The sequence below is a fragment of the Sus scrofa genome, chromosome 2, assembly GCF_054392235.1.
Source record: "Sus scrofa isolate SSC_HxYL_T2T_F1_AM1 chromosome 2, Sscrofa_HxYL_maternal_Yorkshire_Landrace_v2.0, whole genome shotgun sequence".
Lineage (NCBI taxonomy): Eukaryota > Metazoa > Chordata > Mammalia > Artiodactyla > Suidae > Sus > Sus scrofa.
This window is the reverse complement of record NC_139384.1, coordinates 75,838,384-75,861,378: the sequence shown is the minus strand read 5'-3', so window position 1 is coordinate 75,861,378 and position 22,995 is coordinate 75,838,384. Positions and strand designations below refer to the sequence as shown.

The following is a 22,995-nucleotide window of genomic DNA, read 5'->3' as shown; positions in this document are numbered from 1 at the left end:
TCTCCCCAAGCTCCCAGGAGAATTGAGGCTTCGAGGCCTCTGGCTTCCTCCCTGGGGTCTGGCTCGTGTGTCCTCCGCATCTGGAGGCCTCACAGTGGGGGGCAGGAGAGACACAGGAGATCAGCTCCTGGCAGATGCCCTCCCTCATCTCCCAGAAAGCCTGCAGTGGTACCCAAATCATTTAACCCGGGATGTGCAAGCGTGCTGATGCTCATCTCTTTTCTCTAGACCGACCTCTCTGAAATCCCTGCTAGCTCCCCAGGAAGCCAACACCCCAAGGGTGGGGCCAGACCTAGATGGTGCTCCAGTGCCAGAACAACGTGGGCGAGGTGGCCGGAGGATGCGGGGATGACTGCTTACCAAGCTGCGGGGTCATACTCGGCCCAGACACGCACGTACTCATCCAGGTGGTGGGGACCCAGGATGGAGGAATCTCGGGTGAGGTATTCAAAGTTGTCCATGATGACAGCAACAAAAAGGTTCAGCATCTGTTGGGACCCCCCCAGGGGGCCAAGACGGGGTTGGGAAGAGCAAGATACATCCAAACACATATACACAGAGGCCCAGAAGGAGAGAAGGAGGGAGATAAAATGGGAAAAGGGAGTCAGACAAAGAGGTGGGGGGGTGGGGGGGATACAGAAAAGATACATGTTCCCAGTGGGAGCCCAGAGACAGAGAGATGGAGAAATGGAGATGGAAGAGAGAGACAGAGATAAACATGGAGACAGAGAAAGATACAAAGACCAAGAGTGATGGACAGAGACAGAGAGTTGGAGAGAGAGAAGGAGAGGCTATGTGAAATAGAGGCCAACACCAAGGGGACCACCATGACCCCAAATCCTCCCACACCTGGCCCCCAAAAGGACCAAAGTGAACCCTCCATGGGCCAGAACTTTGTCATGTTTCCATTCCCTGCATAAAGTAAGTACTCAGCAAATATTTCTTGGATGGATGGATGGATGGATGAATTTTCCTGTCTTTGTCTGCATCTCACAGCATCTTTTCATGTGCTCTTCGAGCCTTTAGCACAGGGGGGCTTCAGTTTTTCCTCCAGGCCTTTGTGGACATCATTTTTGTTCCTTTGGGTAATAGCATCTGAGGAACCCCTGTTGCCTTTCTTTTTTTGTTTTTTTAGGACTACACCCACAGCATGTGGAAGTTCCCAGGCTAGGGGTTGAACTGGAGCTGCATGTGCAGGGGTATGCAACAGCCATAGCAATGCAGGATCCTTAACCTACTGAGCAAGGCCAGGGATCAAACCCGTGTCCTCATGGATACTAGTTGGATTCATAACCTGCTGATGAGCCACAAGGGGAACTCTTCCTGCCTCCTTTATACTTAGATGCTATTGTTGGTTGTGGCTGAATTCCTGGTGGTGGTCATACAACCCTCGCTTGTGATTGGCTAGGGAGGGGCACATGACCAAGGTGGCCAATGAGAGAGCCTTCCCTGGGATTTTTTGCTGGCACTCTGGCAGCCATTTTGCCTCTATAGGGAGAAAGTTTGAGAATAAAGCCAGCACGGAGGAGAATAGCAAAGAGGACGGGGACTGCTATTGCCTGGATCCAACCTCATCTGGACTTTTCAGTTACATAAATTAGTGACCTGCACTTTTTGCCCAAGTCGGTTTCAGTTTAGTTTCTGTTTCTCGCAACCAATTTGATCAGTATGTGTCTAATTCCTGCTCACCAGCCCTGCAGGCCACTCTTTGAAATTTTCCTTCCTTTAGTCTGAGTCTCCTCTACCAAGGCACGTATCAGATTGTATTGGTACCGTCTGTCTTTTTGTCTTTTTTTTTGTTTGTTTTTTTGTTTTTTTGTTGTTGTTGTTGCTGTTTCTTGGGCCGCTCCCGCGGCATATGGAGGTTCCCAGGCTAGGGGTTGAATCGGAGCTGTAGCCACCGGCCTACGCCAGAGCCACAGCAACTCGGGATCCGAGCCACGTGTGCAACCTACACCACAGCCCACGGCAACGCCGGATCGTTAACCCACTGAGCAAGGGCAGGGATCGAACCCGCAACCTCATGGTTCCTAGTCGGATTCGTTAACCACTGCGCCACGACGGGAACTCCTTTTTTTTTTTTTTTTTTTTTGTCTTTTGTCTTTTGTCTCTTTTGTTGTTGTTGTTGTTGTTGTTGCTATTTCTTGGGCTGCTCCCTCGGCATATGGAGGTTCCCAGGCCACCAGCCTACGCCAGAGCCACAGCAACGCGGGATCCGAGCCGCGTCTGCAACCTACACCACAGCTCACGGCAACGCCGGATCGTTAACCCACTGCACAAGGGCAGGGATCGAACCCACAACCTCATGGTTCCTAGTCGGATTCGTCAACCACTGCGCCACGACGGGAACTGGTACCGTCTGAATTGTCTTCCCAGCACCCCTGCAAGCTGAGAGAACTGTGTTCTCATGTTCCTAGCTACGCTATTTTAAATCCATCATTTCATGATATTGATTGAGCACCTGCTCTGTGCCAGTCACTGTCCTAGGTGTTGGGGATGCAGCAGTGAACAAAACAGAAATTCTTGCTCACAGGGGGCTGACAGTCAAGTGTTGAAGATACCTTCTAGGATGCCTTCCCTTCCCAGATGGGCTGTGCTATAAATGGGATGCATAAATGTCCTTATGCATCCATAGCTACTTGGACAAGGCTGACCTTTGACAGAGCCAAGATGGCCCATTCAGACTCTCTTCTGGAAATTTGGAACTGGACAATGGACCCTCTGGGTCAATGGTTATTGACAATGGGCCAGGAGGCTGTGAGACTGAGGCTGCAAGTCTCTCAGTGTGAGGCCACTAGTCTGAACAGGGTGCATGTGTTGGACTTTTGTTGACAGACACTGGTGCTGGGGCTGAGGCCTGAAAACATCTCCCATACTCTCTGGGAAGCTTACATCCTGCCAGTGGGAGCCACAATTAGGAGGCCAGCTTGGGGAGAGAAAAAGGAAGGGAGGAGATTCCTCCTGCTTCCCATGTTGGTCTGTGTTGTGGGTTGAACTGTGTTCCCCCAAAAGACATGTTTATATCCTGTCCCGCAGTGCTGGTGAATGGACCCTTTTTTGGACAAAAGGTCTTCGTGCATGTCATCGAGTTAAGATGAGCTCATTCTGGGTTAGGTGGGCTAAATGTAATAGGATGGCTGTCCTCCTAAATGTCCATTGACAGACGAATGGATTAAGAAGATGTGATACATATATACAATGGAATACTACTCAGCCATAAAAAAGATGAAGTAATACCATTTGCAGCAACATGGATGCAACCAGAGATCATCATGCTATGTGAAGCAAGTCAGAAAGAGAAAGACAAATACCATATGATATCACTCATATGTGGAATCTAAACTATGACACAAATGAACCTATCTCTGAAACAGAAACAGATTCACAGACATGGAGAACAGATTTGTGATTGCCAAGGGGGAGGGGAGAAGGGAGTTGGATGGACTGGGAGTTTGGGGTTAGTAGATGCAAACTACTCCATTTAGAATGGATAAGCAATGAGGTCCTACTGTATAGCACAGGGAACCATTTCCAATCTCTTGGAATAGAACATGATTGAAAGTAATGTAAGAAAAAGAATGTATGTATATGCATGACAGGGTCACTCTGCTGTACAGCAGAAATAGGCATAACATTGTAAATCAACTATACTTAAAAATTAATATAAAAATATGACTGCTGTCCTCGTAAGAGGGAAATGTGGACACAGACACAGAGGGAGAAGCCCATGTGATGACAGAAGCATCAACTGGAGTGATGCCACCACAAGCCAAGGAATGTCTGTGGCCACCAGAAGCAGGAAGAGGCCAGGATCCTCCCCTAGAGGCTCTGGAGAGAGCATGGCCCTGCCGCCACTTTGATCATTCTTCTAGCCTCCGGAATTGTGGGAGGATACATTTTTATTTTGTTTAAAAATTTTTTTTTTTGTCTTTTTGCCTTTTTGAGGGCCGCTTCCCACGGCATACAGAGGTTTCCAGGCTAAGGGCCTAATCGGAGCTGTAGTCACTGGCCTATGCCAGAGCCACATCAACTCGGGATCCCAGCCATGTCTGCAGCCTACACCACAGCTCACAGCAACGCCGGATCCTTAACCCACTGAGCGAGGCCAGGGATTGAACCCACAACCTTAAGGTTCCTAGTCGGATTCATTAACCAATGTGCCACGATGGGAACTCCATGGATACATTTTTATTTTAAGCCACTAAATTTGTGGAACTTTATTACAGTGGCCACAGCAAACATTCTGCAGTTGCCTGGGGGCAGCAGACAGCTAGGGTGACAGCACTCCCTTTAGGGGTGTCAGAGGCAGTTGAGTTGGTTGATAACATCATATTTTCCAATTTTATTTTTTGGCCATGCTCACAGCATGTGCAAGTTCCTGGGCCAGGGATCAAACCTGTGCCACAGCAGTGACCTGAGCCACAGCAGTCACAACACCTGATCCTTAACCTGCTGTGTCACAAGGGAACTCACTCTTTTCCTTTTAATATCCTGGCCCTCGCCTCCCTACTGTTGGTAATCCCTGGTCCCTGGGATTACCTGGTCTTTTTTGTTCTATGTTTGCTTTTTCAATCCTGTGTAGCCAATCCCTGCATTACATCCTCTCTGATTGAAATACCTAGGCAGTTTCTGCGCTTCTGACTGTGGTCTGAGTGCTCCAGGAAGAGCAGAGAACAAAAAAGGTTTGTGGAAACAAGCCTTCAGAGAGAGAATGAGAGAGAAAGAGAGAGCAGGATGGAGGTTGCTAGTTCATGATATATATTTTCATTCCTAGTTTCTGGTTTCAGTCTTGTGATGTTTTATATTCTCAGGTCCTACAATATTCCTCCTTTGGGCAAATTTATCTTTTATTAGTGAAGACCCATTGCTTTTTTTTTTTTTTTTTTCTTTTTAAGGCCACACCCACAGCATATGGAAGTTCCCGGGCTAGAGACTGAAGCCAAGCTGCAGTTGCAACCTGTGCCACAGCTGCAGCATTCCAGTCTAGCCAAGCCAAGGCGATGCCAGATCAGAGCTGAATCTGCGAACTAAGCCGCAGCTCAAGGCAATGCCAGGTCCTTAAGCCACTGAGCAAGGCCAGGGATCAAACCCGCATCCTTGTGGAAACTAGTTGGGTTCTTAACCGGCTGAGCCACAACACAAGGGGAACTTCCCGACTTGAGTTTTTGCAAAGCCCCAAAGCCCCCAGAGAATGTTGATGTGGATTTTTTCCTGCCTCGTGATTATACAGAAGAAGGAACCCATCTCTCAGAGGGCATGTGGGAATCTTCTACAGCTCAATGGCATGGGTCCTGGGACCAGCTCTGAGTTTTCTCTCTCAGCATACCCAGTGGGTTGCAAATGGGGGAGATTCTGCTCCCTCCCTTAGGGAACATTTGATAATGTCTGGAGACTTTTTTTATGGCTGCACCTGTGGCATATGGAAGTTCCTGGGCCAGGGATTGAATCCGAGCTGAAGCTGCAACCTATGTCACAGCTGTGGCTGTGCTAGATCCTTTAACCCACTGTGCTGCGCCAGGGATCCAACCTTTGCCTCTGCAGTGACTCAAGCCGCTGTAGTCAGATTCTTTTTTTTTTTTCCTTTTCTAGGGCTGCTCCCACGGCATGTGGAGGTTCCCAGGCTAGGGGTCTAATTGGAGCTGTAGCCACAGGCCTACACCAGAGCCACAGCAATGCGGGATCCAAGCCACGTCTGCAACCTACACCACAGCTCGAGGTAATGCCGGATCCTTAACTCACTGAGCAAGGCCAGGGATTGAACCCGCAACCTCACGGTTTCTAGTCAGATTCGTTAACCACTGCACCAAGACAGGAACTCCTGTAGTCAGATTCTTAACCCACTGTACCACAGCAGAAACTCCTTGGGGACATTTTTTTGTTGTCACACCTGGGAGGGTGGCAGGGCATGTGCTACTGGCATCTAGAGGATCAAGGCCAGGGATGCTGTCAAACACTCTACCACGCACAGAATGACCCCCACAGCTGAAGATGATCCAACTCCACAGGTCAACAGGGCTGAGAGTGGGAGAGCCTGGTTAACCTAATCCCCTGCTGGCTCAGAGAAGCCTCAGAGGGAGCAAGCCTGCAATTCAACCACATTCTAGAGAAAAATCCACATCCTGAGAGGGAGCCAGGTCTTGGGGGCCCATCCAGACGTGTCTGCAGACTCACCAGAAATGAGCAGAGGAAGATGAAGGAAACGAAGTAAAAATAAGCAAATTCATTGCCGCACTCGTGAGTCAGGATGCCAGAGTTCTTATCACACGGTTTCCCACTGAGGCAGGAAAGCATGATGTTGTGCCAAGCCTCCCCAGTGGCACTCCTGAGGACAGAGAGGTGGCATCAGGGACCTGAGGACCCAGCCCTGGACATCAACACCCGCCCCAGGGAGGCAGAGGGTTGAGGTTAAACACTTAAGCTCTGGAGCTGGAACTGGTGGGGCTTCCAGTCCCAGGTAAATCACTTTTTCATCTTGGAGCTCAGAGGGGGTGATTCTCAGTAAATTAAAGCCCATGGGGAGTGCTTTTTATTATTATTGCCATTTTTTTAAATTCTTTTTTTTTTTTTTTTTGCTTTTTAGGGCTGCACTTGTGGCATACGGAGGTTCCCAGGCTAGGGGTCAAATCAGAACTACAGCTGCCGGCCTGCACCAGAGCCACAGCAACGCCAGATCTGAGCCACGTTTGCAACCTACACCACAGCTCACGGCAATGCCAGATCCTTAACCCACTGAGCGAGGCCAGGGATCGAACCCGCAACTTCATGGCTCCTAGTCGGATTCATTTCCGCTGTGCCACAATGGGAACTACTATTTTTTATTCTTTGTTTTTCTTTTGTGGCTGCCCCAAGACATGATGTTCCTGGGCCGGGGATCAGATTGTGCTCTAAGCTGAAGCTGCTGTAACACCGGACCTTTAACCCACTGTGCCAGGCCAGGGATTGAACCCGCATCCCAGCGATCCCACTGTGACATAGCGGGAACTCTGGGAGTGCTTTTTAAAAATACTGATGTCAATGTCCCATTCCCACAGACTTGGTCTGGGGTGTAGCCTGGAGACTTAGATATGTTTTACCTAACTCACTGAGCCACAACGGGAACTCCCCAGGTATGTTTTAAAAGCTTCCCTCTCTCCAGCTGATTATCCTTTCTTAGGTTACTCTGCTCCAAGTGCACTGGGCTCCTCTCTGTCCTTAAACATGCCAGTGACATGCTCCTGCCTCAGGGCCTTTGCACTTGCTGTACCCTCCACCTGGACTGCCTGTCCTCAGTGACCCCCATGGCTCCCTCTCTCACCTATTTGTTTCAACTATCACCCTTCTCAATGGAAGCATGACCTTATCAGCCCTCCATTGCTTTTTTCTGTTGTTGTTAGCTGAGAAAAAACTTCAGTGTGACAAAACATACCTAAAACATATATAATTTTAAGTGTATGATTCAGTGGCAATAAGCAATTTTCAGAGCCGTGCAACTATCACCACTATTCACCTTCAGAACCTTTATATCATCCCAAACTGAAAATATGTACCCCATTGAACAATTACTACTCCTTCACCCCTCCCCCAGCCCCTGACAACATTGATTCCACTTGTTTTGGCTGTGCCCCACAGCACTCAGAAGTTCTGGGACCAGGGATCAAACCCGAGGCCACAGTAACGGCCAGAGCCACAACAATGGCACTGCCAGATTTTAACCTGCAGAGCCACCTGGGAACTCCTGATTCGGTTGTCCCTTAGTTAAAACTCTTATTTCAGTTCCACTTTATTCTAAGAATTTGCCCATTTTAGGTATCTCATATACGTGGAATCATACACTATTTGTTCGTTTGTACCTCTACATCCCTCTTAATCTTGAATTTTATCTCCTAGTATCCTCCATAATTTGATTATTGATTGTCTCCTCCACGGGAATATAAGCATCCAGAGGGGAGAGAACGTTATCTCTGTTTTGTTCTCAGTATTTACAGCAGTGCCCGGCACATTAAGTGCTCAATAAACCTCTGATAAATGAATGAAGGTGCAGCCAGGATTAAGTATCAAGCTTCAGAGTTCATTCAAGAGTCTATAGCCGTTTCCTCATATGTCAGGTGTCGACGTTGCCAAGAATCCCTTGACAGGATGGTCAGGAGGATTCCCAGAGATAATGCCTGAAAATGCTGTCATGTTTGCATCCCAGGACCTTCAGTTCCTGCCCCGCCAGGATGCCAGGGTTCCCTACTCCTACCCCAAACCTCACTGGAACAGAAGGTGCAAGGCGCAACCTGTCCACCCGCCCCCCGCCACCAGCACCTCCGCCGCCACGGCCAAGAGAAGGAAGAGTACACGCCCACCACCGGAAGAGAGGATGAAAGCACGCCCCCTTCTCACCGGAAGAGAAGCATGAGAGCCTGGAAGAAGGTCCGGAAGTTATTGTGCTCAGTTATTTGGAACTCGTCCTCATCACTGTCCTCGTCCTCCACGTCGATGCCGATGTTGCCAAACACCTGGGAAATTGGATGGTGATGACTAGAGGTGACCATGTCCCTCCTGTGGTTCCAGGAAAATTCCACTGAACCTTCAGGACTGCCTCCCTGAACTGGGCTGCCCTGACCCACCCCCACCTAAGGGCAGTGGCCTTCCTTGGGAGGGATCTGAGAACATTAGGGGGACCAGTACTCACCTGCATCCCAATGATGGCATAGATGAAGAAAAGCATGGCAATCAGCAGACAGACATATGGAAGGGCCTGGTGGGAAGGGAGGCAATGAAGAAAGAGTGCTGGGGACCCCTTACCTGCACTTTTCCCCTCACTTTTCCTAGTGCTCCACCCCACTGGGTTGGGTGGCCACATGCTGTGCCAGAGTGGTGCCAAGGATGGTGGGCATCTTTGGTGGCTCTGGGAGATGCCCCTTAGAGCTCTCAAGACACATTATGGGCAGGAAGTTAGACAAGAGCTTTGCCTATAACACAGTCTTAGCAAGGTGTACTATACAGGCATTTCCACCTGATTTGTAGATTCAACCAGAGCAGGTGGGAGTGGAGGAAATACTAATTTTTCTTCTTAGCCCTGGACTGGAGGCAGGGGTAGGGCTCACCTTGAAGGACTGCACAAAGGTCCAGAGAAGAATCCGGATGGTGTAACCCTGACGGAGGAGTTTGATAAGGCGGGCAGCTCGGAAGAGGCGGAGGAAGCTCAGGTTGATGAAGTTATTCTGGGGAGATGGAGAAAGAGGGGTGACCATCCATCCCCCCTCAGGGGCTCAGAGTTGTCATCACTCACAGAGGCCCCTACATGAAGCCAACCAACAGGAAAAAGCAAGCCAGACCCCAAATGAGGGAGAGGAAAGAAAGCACTATTAATGCAATGGTGCAGAGGAAAAAACTTGAAAAAAACGTGGGGGGGCAGGGATGGAGAAAGGGAGGAAAAGGCATCAACTCAAAAGCATAAACCCTCCCTGCCAGCCCCACCCGCAGTGGGAAAAGGAAAGAAAAAAGGAAGAGAAAGGAATAGGGGTGGGTGGGGAGGGGAAGAAATAACAAAAAAACAAGGAAAAGAAAATATATCCGAATCATCCAATCAGGAAAAAAATTGAGATGGTTTTTGTTTCTCCCAACAACCAAATGCACTGAGACGATAGGACACAAGCGGATCAAGTTGCTGAATCCATCACACGTGTACGATGCACAAACACCAGGGCAGGGTGGTGGTGGGGGGCAGCCAGCACGCTCAGGCCCGGTGGACATGTGCGGGTTCCGAGGGCATGTTACGCTCCGGGCCAGAAATGCATCTGTCTTAGGACTCACCGGGCACCCTGCCCTGCCCTGCCGAGCGGCCCACCCGCTCCTGCCCGCCCTGACCTCACCCCACGGCCAAGAGGAGCAGCGGCTTGAGCCAATCGGAGAAGCGGAAGAGCATCTTTTCTTACCCCCTTGGCGAGCGGGAATGGGGAGGACGGGAGGGAGCTGGGGCTGTTCGGCTGCAGGGCGAGTCCTCGCTGCCCGCTGAGTCGGAGAAGATGCATTTGGGGCCCTTTCCCCCCTCTCAGGGATGGCTTCTCAGCTTCTGGGACTGGGTGGAGTAGCACGGGACCAGGCCTGCGGGAAGCAGGAAGTACGCAGCGCCCGTGGGTGGGTGAGCTCGCAATCAGCCCAGGCCCACCGAGGGGCCGGTGCTGGGGGCCGGGAGGTGGGGCTGTCCCTGCCCCCAGGACCTCCCTGGGTGGATCATGCCTCTGCTTCAAGGCCCCCCCGGTCGCTGCTGCCTCTATCTCCTCCCGCCCAAGCCAGAAGAACCCCAGATCGGGGTGGGGTGACGGTGGGGAGACAGCCTTGGAGATGGTGGGTCTTACTGTGACTGTCCAGGCGCTTGCCCGCTGGGGCCTAGGGGGCGCTGGTGAGGGGCAGGAGCTGGGAGTCACCAACGGACCAAATCTGGCCAACTGGACTATTTCCTTGGGCCTGAGCAGGTTTTTCTTGTTCTTTGTTTTTTTTTTAGGGCTACACTTGCAGCACATGGAAGTTCCCAGGCCAGGGGTTGCATCAGAGCTTCAGCTGCCGGCCTGCACCATGGCAACACTGGATCCCAGCTGCACCTGTAACCTACGTGGCAGCTTGCAGCAACACTGGATCCTTAACCCACTGAGTAAGGCCAGGGATTGAACCCGCATCCTCATGAATACTAATTGGGTTCTTAACCCACTGAGCCACGAAAGGAACTCCCTGAGCAGTTTTCTTTTAAAAATTAAAAACAGTTGCCAGTGTTTTAAAGTCAGATCATGCCCCCAAATCTGGCTCTCTGGCAACCCTGAGGCTGCTTCTGCTGGTGACAGGTGGGGCTCAGATGGGGCTGCCCGCCTTGGAGCAGGCCATGGGTCCTCCTGCTTGCCAAAGTTCCCACATCCTAGAGACGGAACTGGCTTCCTGGCTTATGGCTTCTGCTCGGCCCTGGGAGGCATGTGAGTTTGAGACCCCTGCTTCGGGCAGGCATGGACACCACCGCTGATCAGTGGGTTGGAGGCAAAGGGGCTTTAATCAGACTCTGTTCTCTGGGACTTGAAGGAGTCATGTGACAACATTTAAAGTGGTCTAGCCCTCACCCAGCAAATGGCACAGGAGTGATCATATGGGTTGCCCCAACAGTCACAGCGCCCTCTTTCAGTTTCAAAAGTTTGTACAATGAATTAATGTGAGCATCCTATTGAGTGGTCCCTGAGGGCTTCCCAGGCACCGGATCTAGCCAGCTATGGCCTGAGAGCTGAGAGGCAGAGATAGGCACCCAAGGGGTTTCTGTGGTTGGCAAGAGGCCTCTGGGTTTGCTGGCAAAAATCTAGGATGCCTTCTGGAACACATCAGTTGACCCTTAGGCTTCTAGAATGAGGGAGGGTGTGGGGGTCCTACCCCGACCACACAGGGCCCAACCACTGTGAGAATGACTCCAGCATCTCAGAAAAAAAAACCCCCAACCCAGCTTGGTTGACGGTCACCCTCTGTGCCCTGTCAACCTGACTCCCAGCCTTGCCTGGCCACCCAGCTCTGTCCATCCTCGGTCCCCTCCCATCCATCCCCAGAGTACAAGCCATCCCTTCATGGGGCCGGTCATAACATGGGAATGCATGCAAAGGCAGGCAGGCCCTGGAACAGCCTCTGGGGGCTCGGGGCTGAGCAGGGGGTGGGGTGGGGTGGGAGCAGCCACCATGCAGGAGAAGCAAAGGGGACTTTGCCGGGAGATGCGTGCCCAGAGCATGCTGCCCTTCTTGAAATCAAAGAGAAAGGAGACACATGGGGGAGATGGGGAGGTGGGGAGGAAAGAGCGGTAACAGCACAGGGGAAGGTTCTAGTCTGCCTTCATTCATTGCTCTACCTCCTGCTGGGTCTGCACTTGACCATCAAGTGCTCATAGGACTTCTGACTTCCTGCTTCCTGGCTTCCATCTTTTTGTCCACAGCTGGGAAGAAACAGGTGTTCTCCCTCCAACCCTGCCCAGGGCTTCCTGGTTCTAGGGTGAAGGGGAGGGATGCAGGCCCTGGAAGGCTTGCTGTGTTCAGGGGCGCGAGTGCTCAGAAGGACAAGGGAACCACTCACCCGAGGGCTCCAGAGAAATCCTGCCACTTACATACCCCACCTCCAGCCCAGAGCTTGTCTCTAAGCTCCAGATCGCATAACCACCAACCTACCCGACTTCTTCTGGGCTGCCCTTAAAGGCACTCCAAGCCCACTGTGAACCACCTGGCCCTCTCCTGGCATTCCCTAACTGCCATCTCCCCCTCTGGCCAGACTCAAGTCCTCCAGGCAACTTGCTCCCCCCTGCCCAGACCCAACCCAGGTCTCCAAGAGGCCCTCTTGCTCAGATGGCCAGTCCTCTGCCTCCGCTGCTGTCATCTCTTGCTGGGATTCCTTGCATTCACTTTCAGGCTAGTGCCCTGCCTAGCCACTCCCTGCCCTGCAGCTGCAGGGCCTGACCCTTCTGCCTTCTTAATTTTCTCTGAGCTGGCCTTCCTTTGCTCTTTGCTCCAGACACACCCTCTCACTTGCAGACCTTGATCCCTGAGTGCTTTGACCTGCCCCAGGGCCTTTGCATATGCTCTCTCGGGCCTCAAATGCCCTTTTCTCCCCTCTCCACCTTATTAATGCTGATCATCCTTTGGCTTGCAACACATTTACAATTTCCAGTGGGTTTCAGGGGTTATTTGACCAATGCCTGCCTCCCCCACCTGACTGTAGGTGATGGGGGTGGGGGCCGAAAGGGATGGCGTCCACTTCTGCCCAACTCTCCATCTGTGGCACTGAATTGGGACTCGTTAAGTGTCTGGTGGATGAGTGCCTATGTATGGCTAGCAGGTGAAGAACCTGGTGCCAAGATGCCAATGGGAGTCCCCCAAAGGGACTCAGGGGAGGGTAGGGAAGGGGCTGTGGCAGGTAGGATTTAGCTGAGTGAGGAGTGCAGGGAACCGACTAAGTGAGGAGAGGCAGAGACAGAAACAGTGCATCCGTGGTGTGGGTGTGCAAGGTGGATGGATATAACAAAGGGGAGGGATTGTGTGTGTGTGTGTGTGTATGTAGCATCAAGAGAGGGAGATGGCAAGAGCCAAAAAGAGAAGGGGAAACAGAGAGAGAAAGAAGGAGCAAGAGTCACAGACTAAACAGGAAAGAGGAGACAGTGTGTGTGTGTGCAGTGACTGTGTGTCTGGTGGGGACAGGAGCGCGTGCAGATCAATCAGGGCTCCAGGAGAGGATGTCAGCTGGCTGGTCCACCTGGAAGCAGCCAGAACTGAGTCTTGGTCCTTCTGTGTCCCCCACCCCTGATCGTCTTTGCCTGTACACTGCATGGCCCTCTGACCTCCTCCATCAGACATGGAGACTGACATCTCTGGTGGTCAAGCCAAAGAGCTCATGGGCTTGGAAGGGGATGAGGGACTGGTGAGTTTTCCTGGGGCCCCTCCTCCATGGAGCCAGGGACAGGAGTGGTGAGAGAGTGCCTGAGGGCTCTAGGTCCAAGGCTGGGTATAAGGAATGGGGTGGGGTCCCCATCCCTCGTCCTGTTGGAGGCGCTTCATGGGGGCAAACCCATCTTTTTCTCTGCAGAAGATGCAAACCAACTCAGATGGGAAACCCAATTCAGAACCCAATAAAAACCAGAGGAAGGGAGACTGCTGGAGAACAAGGAAGGTGAGGCGGCGGCAAGGGGGAGGGGGTTGAAGAGACTGACAAACGGGGGAGGGGAAGGAGGGAGGAGAGGGTGGGACAAGAGGAGGAAAGGGGTAAGGTGCATCACACAATCCAAGTTTAGGAAGCCCAGGGCTAATGACATGCAATGCTGATGCGAGAAGATGCGTTCACAGTTAATGTAAGGCATTTAGACTTCAGAAAGAAGTAAGACCAACCGGATTCTAGATGCAGATGTTGAAGATGGAGGGGGAGCGGGCGGGCGGGGGGCAGTTGGGGAGGCGTGTTCAGCATTTTTTAGGTTGATTTGTAACCAGTGCCAAAAAACCAATGGGTTTCAGTTCCCGGGTGGGGAGTGGGGGTGGTGGTGGTGGGTTGGGAGATAGTCATTGGTGTATGAACACACAGACCACGTCATGGATGAACAAATGAATTTCATAGTGCATTTTGATTGGATGAGTTTTCAGACGGCGTTGTGCCAATATACAGTTTAAAGAGCAGGCATGAAAAGAGACAAGACAAGAAACACAGTCATTATCCATCGCACGCAGGGCAAACCCATGTCACCCCAGCCACTCAGGCGGGGGGCTGCTGAGGCCCACTGGGCCTCACGCCCTCTCCCCCTGAAACCCTGGGGACTTGCCCTCTCAAGGGTCTGGCCCCCCTGCCTCAGCCTGGCTGAGCTCTGGCCTCAGAACTAGTGGGCTTACCTGGGAGGCAGAAAAGGGGTGCTGTGGGCTCCTTGCCTGGCAGAGCAGGCCTCCCTCAACTCCAGGTCGGGGAGTTTATCATCCTAAAAGGGTCCAAATGTCCACCCTCCATCTTTCCCTCCAAATGATTATCATTCAGGGCCGGAGGGCTGCCTAACGGGACTGCAAACCCAAGGACATTCACAGTAACAATAGCAATAGCAATAATAGTAACAACCGCCACTCGTGAACTATCTAATTCCTGTCAGGTTCTGTGCCAAGCGCTTTCTGTTGGTTGCTCTGACTTGTTCCAAGTTGCCATCTCCCTCTGTGGATGTCAGTCCTATGGGAGCAGGCATTCTTGTCTGTTTTGCACTGTTCACTCTTCTGTTCCCAGCACCTCTAACAATGCCTGGCAAACAGCAGATGCTTAATGCATGCTCATAAGAATGCATGAATGAATGTAAGGCTTGAAGGGTCTGGTGAGGTTGATTATGAAAGTTAGTCCCTAATACAGGATGAGAAGAGGTAACACAAATTACCTAACATCAAACAGCCCAAAGGGAGGGCTGTTTGGCTACTGCAATAGTCCTGATGTCCCTGAATTGGACCCTGTGCCTCATCGTGCTGCCCTCCCACATCTTGTAGCTATGAGAACAAGCAGTTGGAGTCTAGTTCTGCAGATCTTTTTTTTTTTTCTTTTGGCCAGCATGTGGACCTTCCCAGGCCAGGGATCAAACCTGCACCACAGCAGTGACCTGAACTGCTGCAGTGACAACACTGAGTCCTTAACACACTATGCCACAAGAGAACTCCCAGTTCTACCGATCTCTTACTGGCAGCTAGAGCGTACCTGACCTGACCTACTGACCTACCTGACCTTCCCCATCTGACCTCCTGGGGTAGTGAGTCACTCCTTCCAACCTCTTTAATTAAATTTTTAAAAAATTTTTGATTTTTTATTTATTTTTTGTCTTTTTAGGGCCACACCCACAGTATATGGAGGTTTCCAGGCTAGGGGTTGAATCAGAGCTACAGCTGCTGGCCTACAGCACAGCCACAGCAATGGGGGATCCGAGCTGAGTCTGCGACCTACACCACAGCTCACAGAACGCCAGATCCTTAACTCACTGAGCAAGGCCAGGGATCGAACCCATGTCCTCATGGATACTAGTTGGGTTCATTAACCACTGAGCCACGACGGGAACTCCACCCCTTGTAATCTCTTGACCCAGAGGGACATTGGTTGTTCCTATCTTCAGCTAGATGGCAAGATGTTGTGACTGCCAGGAGAAGCTCCAGACCGCTTAGAAACTTAGGACAGAAGATGAGATCTAAGCTCTGGTTCTCTCTCCCAGGGCCCAGTGGCCCAGGGGGGATAGCCCCTAGCTGGGCATGGCTTCTTTAGAGGAAGGTGTCATGGGTAAGACAACAGCAAGAGGAAGGGGGAACTTGTGGTTCACTGGAGCTGAAGGCAAAGAACTGTGGCCAGAATGCCACTTGGGGTGGTGGTAGGGGACACATCAGAGAATGCCCCCCTCTTCTGTGTAGCTCCCCAGTCCTACAAAGCTTTTAGAATAGACAGTGGGCCAATTGATCCTTTTCTGCTGGGGACACCCCAGGGAACACTGATATGCCCACAGAAGTCACCAGGTCTGGCTGCATGACCTTAGGCAGGTCCCCGATTTTTCCCAAGCATTGAGCATCAGTTTTTTTTCATCTGTGAAATGGGAAAACACCCTCTTCCAACCATATCTACTCTCTGCTCTTCTCTGCCTGTTCTGAGCACTGCTCTGGCTCTATAGCTTTCTGGCTTCTTTCTGGCTCGGCTTGGCCAATGCGAGTTGCCAGGAGACAGACAGGGTGAGAGGAGGGAGAAGTGGGGTATTTCTCCCCGGATGCTCCATGCCTGCTTTGGCCCTGTGTCTGGCAGGGGCTCTCTCCCTTCTTGTCCACAGCTCCTACCATGTGGCCCCTCTTGGTCTCCAGCTCAGAATCTCTCCCCACTTCAGCACCAGGGCAAGGAAACAGCTTTCCACAGTGGCCTCCGCTGGGTATTTCCACGACCCCCACAGGCTGCTCTGCTTTTGAATCCCTTCAGTTGAACCCTCTGAAGGAATTCATTTATATGCTGAGCCCCTGACCTTGTACCACGAGCTAATCCACGTAAAACGCTTGGCACAGTGCCTGGCACGCGGTGAAGGTGTCATCCTCATCAGCTATTAATATTTTTGCTGCTACTGTGACAAGGTTGATACCACCCCTAGCCCTTGGCTCTGATGCTCTCTGCCCTTCTTCTTCCCCTGTGAGGGTCTCCTACCTTCCCCCCAGCCTCCCGAGGGCCCTGAAGCCTGGGCTCACTGGCAAATGGCCAAGGAGGGGTTCTGGAACCCTGAGTCTTCCAGACAAGGGAAAGGACACTGTGGACTCTGGGGCCACCACACTGATGTCCAGAGACCCCCAAGTTGGGAACCTCCCAGGCCTGGGGACAGAGGAAGACATGCCCAGGGGACCCTTCTAGGGCCCTAGATATGGCATCGCCCCTGTTAGCCCAAGGGCCACGGCTCCCTCCTGCCCATGAGTCAGAAGGTGGTTAGTTCAAGCAGAATGAACTTGAAGCTGGTTCCCTCTGGGCCCCCAAGATTGTGTGGTGTTTGGGGGTGGGGCTCAGCCTCGGGATCCTTTCAGTGTCTCCATTTGCTCAATGAGTTCATCACATTATTTATTCCTAAGTCAGTAGTCAAGATGCAGGGAAGTTCAGGCTGCAGCACTGGCCCCAGAGCCACGGCTTTGGATACCCCATCTCCCCGCTCGCCCTCCCAAGGGGCTGCCCTTGCTCCTTGGGACCCTGCTTCTCCCTCTTTGGTCACAGTCAAGTGCTGGCTTGAGCCAGCTGTGGCTGTCAGGACCCACCGCCTCTCAGTGACCTCCTCCTCGCCCCTCCCAGCCCAGCCAGGAATTGCCCAGAGAGAAGCCAGCGGGAAACTTACCCCAAACTCGGTCACAAGGATGTCTGTGATGCTGCCCAGAACAGTCACAAAGTCGAAGATGTTCCAGGCATCGCGGAAATAATTCTAGAAGGGGGACCCATAAGACAGAGATGCCAACGCGGGACTCCATGGCTGGCCCCCATGTCCAGCCCAGGGGGCCCGTCAGGGCACAGCTTCAGACCAGTCTGAGTGCCCGGGACAGTTACGGTCATTCAAAGAGCAAAATGTTGCTGTACAGGCTGCTCAGATTCTGAACATCTGTTCTGAGTGCCCCCTCCCCGGGAACCTCCCCCCCCAGCCTTCTCATGGCTTTCAAGCACATACCAGGCTATACTTCCTGGCCACCTTAGTGGTCAGACAAGGCTGTGTGTCTAGTTGTGAATAAAGGCAATGTGATTCACTTCCTGGCCAACAGAGGACTCATTTGACCCTGGGCCTGGTGACCAGCAATGTGCCCGATGGTGGTGGCTCTAAGAGCCTGTGTCTCTGAGTAAAGCAGAGGCAAACAGCTCCCCCTACTGGAGTTTTGACAAACCCTTTGTTGACTGGAACAACTGAGATGTGGGGGTTGTTTGTTATCGCAGCTTAACTTGATCTATCCTGACTGGGCTGGGTTCTGGCTCAAATGGGATGCACAGGTATGTAGCATGTTGTTAAAATACTGAACTATTCCACACTGAGCCCATAACGAGTAGCACCCCTGCCTGGATCTAAGTGTCTGATTCAAATAGACGGCCCCTTCATCAAGGCTCAGCAGGACACTTGCTAAACACAGGCCTTCTGAGCATCCTCACAAAAGGAAAGGCCAGGTCGGGGCTTGGGCCCTATTCAGAGTGGTCAGTTTCTCTCCTGAACATCTGACACTGCAGTAGCCCCTCTGCTTCACAGAGAAGGACCCAGATTTTGGAGCTGTGTTTCCTAGGATCATTCTTTTTTTCTTTTTAGGGCTGCACCTGTGGTATATGAAGTTCCTAGGCTAGAGATCGAATTGGAGCTGCAGCTGCTGGCCTATACCACAGGCATAGCAGTGCCAGATCCAAGCTGCATCTATGACCTACACTGCAGCTTGTGGCAGTGCTGGATACTTAACCCCCTGAGCAAGGTCAGGGATTGAACCTGCATCCTCATGGAGACTATATTGGGCTCTTAACCCCCTGAGCCACAACAGGAACTCCCGGTCAGTTTTTTTTAGCCATGTATGAATCAAATGTCCTTTGAGTTGCACTGCTTGGGCCTCAGGGCCCTCTTCTGGAAAATAAGGGTATAACAACAATCTGTTAATGAATGTGAGTAACTGGGTGTGGGGTTTGCTCAATAATAGATGGGTGTTGTTTTATGACTGTCTAAAAGGGATTCAAATTCCACTGGCACTTCTTGGTATTTTAGTAGGTGCTGCTGGGCCCCTACTCATCTTTTGACTGTGTACCTTTGTTACTTTGCCCAGGGGTTTTCCTAGCTGCCTATTTGTTGGGGAATTATCAGCTCTTTTTAGAGTATGTCCTGACTATGGCTGATGAGCATTGGAGGATAAACACCCCAGCTCCCCTACCACGGGTGAGATGGCTGATGTGCTCTCTGCTTCCCCAGAGGCTCTCCATGGAACTGCAACACAGTCACCCAAATTGGGAACCTGCTCAACAACACACCTTTTTTTTGGAGGGGGGGCGGTTCTTTTTAGGCTGCACCCAGGGCATATGGAAGTTCCCAGGCTAGAGGTTGAATCGGAGCTGTAGCTGCCGGCCTACACCACAGCCACAGCAACGCAGGATCCAAGCAGCATCTGAGACCTACATCACAGTTTATTGCAATGCTGGATCCTTAACCCACTGAGCAAGGCCAGGGATGGAATCTGTGTCCTCATGGATACTAGACAGTTTTGTTATCACTAAGCCACAACAGGAACTCCGTGACAAGGTTTATTGTAACCCTTCCTAGCATTTACTGAACACTCCCTGCCTGCCAGGCCTCACCCTTACTCTCCAGACCCACATTCTCTGCATTTGGGGTTTGCAAGACTCTTTTGAGGGAGGAGCAGAGGGTGGACCTTTCTGGTGATGGAGGAGAGGTGAGATGACACAGCCTGGAGATGATCTGAATCAAGATCTCTTAGGTGCCAAGGGTGACACCTTCTGCCACCTCCGGAAGCCAAGGGGAGAATTCAGCCTCCGTCTGCTGACCCCAGAGCCCCTACAGATCCGAGGGGCTGTAATTTTTTTAAAAAAGGGACATGGAATCAAGGAGACAGCTTCAGAGTCTAGGGCACATGCTAAGGGTAGCTATGGATTCTGTGACAATTTCATTTCGGTTGTCTGTAAGTCTCTGTACTGGGCTCATGGAGTTCTGGGGCCAGGGATCAGATCCGAGCTGCAGTCTCCAACCCAGCCAAAGCGGGCAACATGGATCCTCAACCTACTGTGCTGGGCCAGGGATCGAACCCGAGTCCCAGCACTCCCAAGATGCCGGCAATCCCTTTGTGCCACAGTGGGAACTCCCAAGCTGTATTTCTTACTGTGGCTTGTGACCAGAACAGTTTGAATACCATGGACTTGGCCTGTCTGGATCTGAGTTTCCTTGCTCCCAAAATGAATAATTACTCCCTCCCAATGCATCATGTAATCACACATAGGCACCTGGCACAAAGTTTTGCGTACTTGGCAGGTTGTGGACACCTAAGTAGAATCTCTGAGCACTGCAGGGATGCTCAAGTCACCACTGGGGTTGGGGCCAGAAGGGCCTGGTGAGGAAATCACCACCCAGCACCCAGTGCCCCTCCAGGCTTTCCCGGAGGTCACCCAGAGCTCTAGCCCCAAGGCTGAACTTACCAGAATCCCAAAAGCCATGACTTTGAGCAGACATTCCAGAGAGAAGAGGGAGGTGAAGACGATGTTGAATACTCTCAGGGCATTTTCATAAGCAACAGAGGCCCCGTAGAACTAGAGGAGGAAGCAGGAAGAGCGGCGGGGTCGGTGGACATGGTGATGGGGAGCAGGGAGGTGGCTTCGTGGCTGCTCCTTCCCCAGGATGGGCAAGATTTGGCTTCCCTGCTTGCCTGTTGTCCTGCGGAGCCACCCAGGTCCCAGGCAATCTGTTCATGGGCTGGGCTAATCTTTTTTGGGGGAGGGGGCCAAGTCTACGGCATATGGAAGTTCTCAGGCCAGGCACTGAACCACTGCATTGACAGTAACAGATCCTTACCCCCTGAGCTACAAGGGAACTATCAAAACAAAAACTTCCTTGAGCCTTATCTTAGCAGCCCAGATCCTGGGGCAGCCTGTGCAGTGGGGCTTCTGATAGAATGTGGGAAGATGTCCATAGCATCGTCTTTGCAGTAGTTTCTTTTTCTTTCTTTTTTTTCCCCTTCAGACCTTTTTAAATTCTCTTTTAATTCTCCCATGAGACCACTTCCCAGATCAAGATTTAAAACATATCCAGCCTCTCCCCCTCAATTTCTTTTTTCTCGTCTTTTTGCCATTTCTCGAGCCACTCCCGTGGCATATGGAGGTTCCCAGGCTAGGGGTTGAATCGGAGCCGTAGCCACTGGCCTATGCCAGAGCCACAGCAACTTGGGATCCAAGCCACATCTGCAGCCTACACCACAGCTCACCGCAACGCCAGATCCTTAACCCACTGAGCAAGGCCAGGGATCGAACCCACAACCTCATGGTTCCTAGTCGGATTTGTTAACCACTGAGCCACGACAGGAACTCTCCCCTCAATTTTCTTGCACCCCCGTCCAGTCAGTAATCCACCCCAGAGGTAACCACTATTCTGACTCCTTATGACTCTTGCCCAGATGAATTAACCAGATTTGAATCGACAACTTTTATATCTAACTACCAGGTTGCAGGAAATCCAGTGGATGGAGGAAAGCAAGGAACCCAGAGGAGGACCAGTTTTCGTTCAACTCATTTGGTTTCCTCAAAAAGATTTTTTTTTTTTTTCCTTTTAGGGCTGCACCCGCAGCAAGTGGAAGTTCTCAGGCTAGGGGTCGAATCAGAGCTGTAGCTGCGACTGGCACCACAGCCACAGCAATGTGGGATTTGAGCCGCGTCTGCGACCTACACCACAGCTCACATCAATGCCGGATCCTTAACCCACTGAGCAAGGCCAGGGATCGAACCTGCATCCGCATGGATAGTAGTCAGGTTCGTTAACCACTGATCCATGACGGGAACTCCTGGTTTCCTCAAAAAGTTAAACAACAGGGGAAAAATGGTGGTGGTGGGGGGTGGGCGGGTGGAGGATAGAGACTGAAAAGACAAAAACTGGAGGCCATGTGTAGCCACTGAGATCTTGGCTGAAAAGACAAGGCACTGTAAAAGGCCTTTTGGGGACAATTCAATATGGATCTTCGAGAGTTATCACTAATCTTGTCAAGCATCAGAACATGTAGGAAAATGCTGATGTTTTAGAAATGCATTCTGAAGAACTTAAAGGTGAAATAGTGTGGTGTCTGTCATTTAAAAGACTTTAAACAATAGATGAATGGTCCAGAATAGGTAGTCTTCAGAGACAGAAAACAGATTAGTGGTTTGGTGGGAAGAGGGGAGAGTGGGCTGTGGGGAGCTGGAAGGAGGGGGCTGGGGGTTGGTAATGGGGATGGATTTCTGGAAATAGATAGGGTGGTGGTTGCAAATGTGGCGAATGTACTAAATGTCACCGAATTGTCCACTTTAAAAGGGTTAACTGAAGTTCCTGTCGTGGCGCTGTGGAAACGAATCTGACTAGGAACGATGAGGTTGCGGGTTCAATCCCTGGCCTTGCTCAGGGGTTAAGGATCTGGCATTGCTCTGAGCTGTGGCGTAGGTTGTAGACGCGGCTCGGATCCTGCGTTGATGTGGCTGTGGTGTAGGCCGGCAGCTGTAGCTCTGATTCGACCCTTAGCCTGGGAATCTCCATCCATGGGTGAGGCCCTAAAAAGACAAAAGACAAAAGACAAAAAAAAAAAAAAAAAAAAGACAAAAAAAAAGGGTTAACTGTATTGTATGTGAATTTTGCCTCAATTAAAAAAAAAAAAGGGGGAGTTCCTGTCGTGGCTCAGTGGTTAACGAATCTGACTAGGAACCATGAGGTTGCGGGTTCGATCCTTGGCCTTGCTCAGTGGCTCAGTGGGTTAAGGATCTGGCATTGCCGTGAGCTGTGGTGTAGGTCGAAGAGGTGGCTCGGATCTGGCGTTGCTGTGGCTGTGGCGAAAGCTGGCGGCTATAGCTCCAATGAGACCCCTAGCCTGGGAACCTCCATATGCTGCGAGAGCGGCCTAAGAAATGGCAAAAAGACAAAAAGAAAAAAAAAACACACCAAAAAAACCCCCAAAACAGATGAAGCAAATATAGCCAAAGATTCCAAATGGATAACTCCAGGTGATGGAGACCAGGTGTTCATAGGAGCCTGGACACTCAGGATGTGGCCCAGGGACCCGCTGCATCAGCATCACCGGGATGCTGGTTATAAATGCAGAGTCCCAGGCCCACCCAGCCCTGATGAACCAGAATCTGCATTTGAACAAATTGCCCAGACAATCTGTGAACAGTTTGAGAAGCACTGTGCTAGTCTATCCCTCTCTTTTCTGTTTGCTTGACATTCTTCCTAATCCCAACAATGATGAGATAAAAGAACTTGCTTAAGGAGATGAATTTTCAGGTGAACACACGCATTGCTTCTTTTTTTTTTTGCCAGTT

General features: G+C 51.3%; 1 protein-coding gene across 15 annotated transcripts in view; it reads right to left on the bottom strand.

Annotated features, from left to right (window-relative positions):
- CACNA1A (calcium voltage-gated channel subunit alpha1 A) overlaps positions 1-22,995 on the bottom strand; it is a 378,703-nt gene that overhangs the window by 22,791 nt on the left and 332,917 nt on the right. For 14 of the 15 annotated variants that reach the window (XR_014837530.1, XM_085012704.1, XM_085012699.1 and 11 more), the window contains 7 exons: positions 20,140-20,250; positions 17,318-17,401; positions 9,072-9,188; positions 8,657-8,722; positions 8,365-8,480; positions 6,172-6,322; positions 361-488 (listed from right to left, as the gene is read on the bottom strand). Coding sequence is in view for 14 of the 15 variants with exons in the window: in XM_085012704.1 (XP_084868830.1) it covers positions 361-488; positions 6,172-6,322; positions 8,365-8,480; positions 8,657-8,722; positions 9,072-9,188; positions 17,318-17,401; positions 20,140-20,250 (773 nt within the window). In the remaining variant the exon portion in view is untranslated. Of the gene's footprint in view, positions 1-360; positions 489-6,171; positions 6,323-8,364; positions 8,481-8,656; positions 8,723-9,071; positions 9,189-9,916; positions 10,072-17,317; positions 17,402-20,139; positions 20,251-22,995 lie in introns of those variants that run through there. The other variant, XM_085012711.1, reaches the window with a different exon arrangement.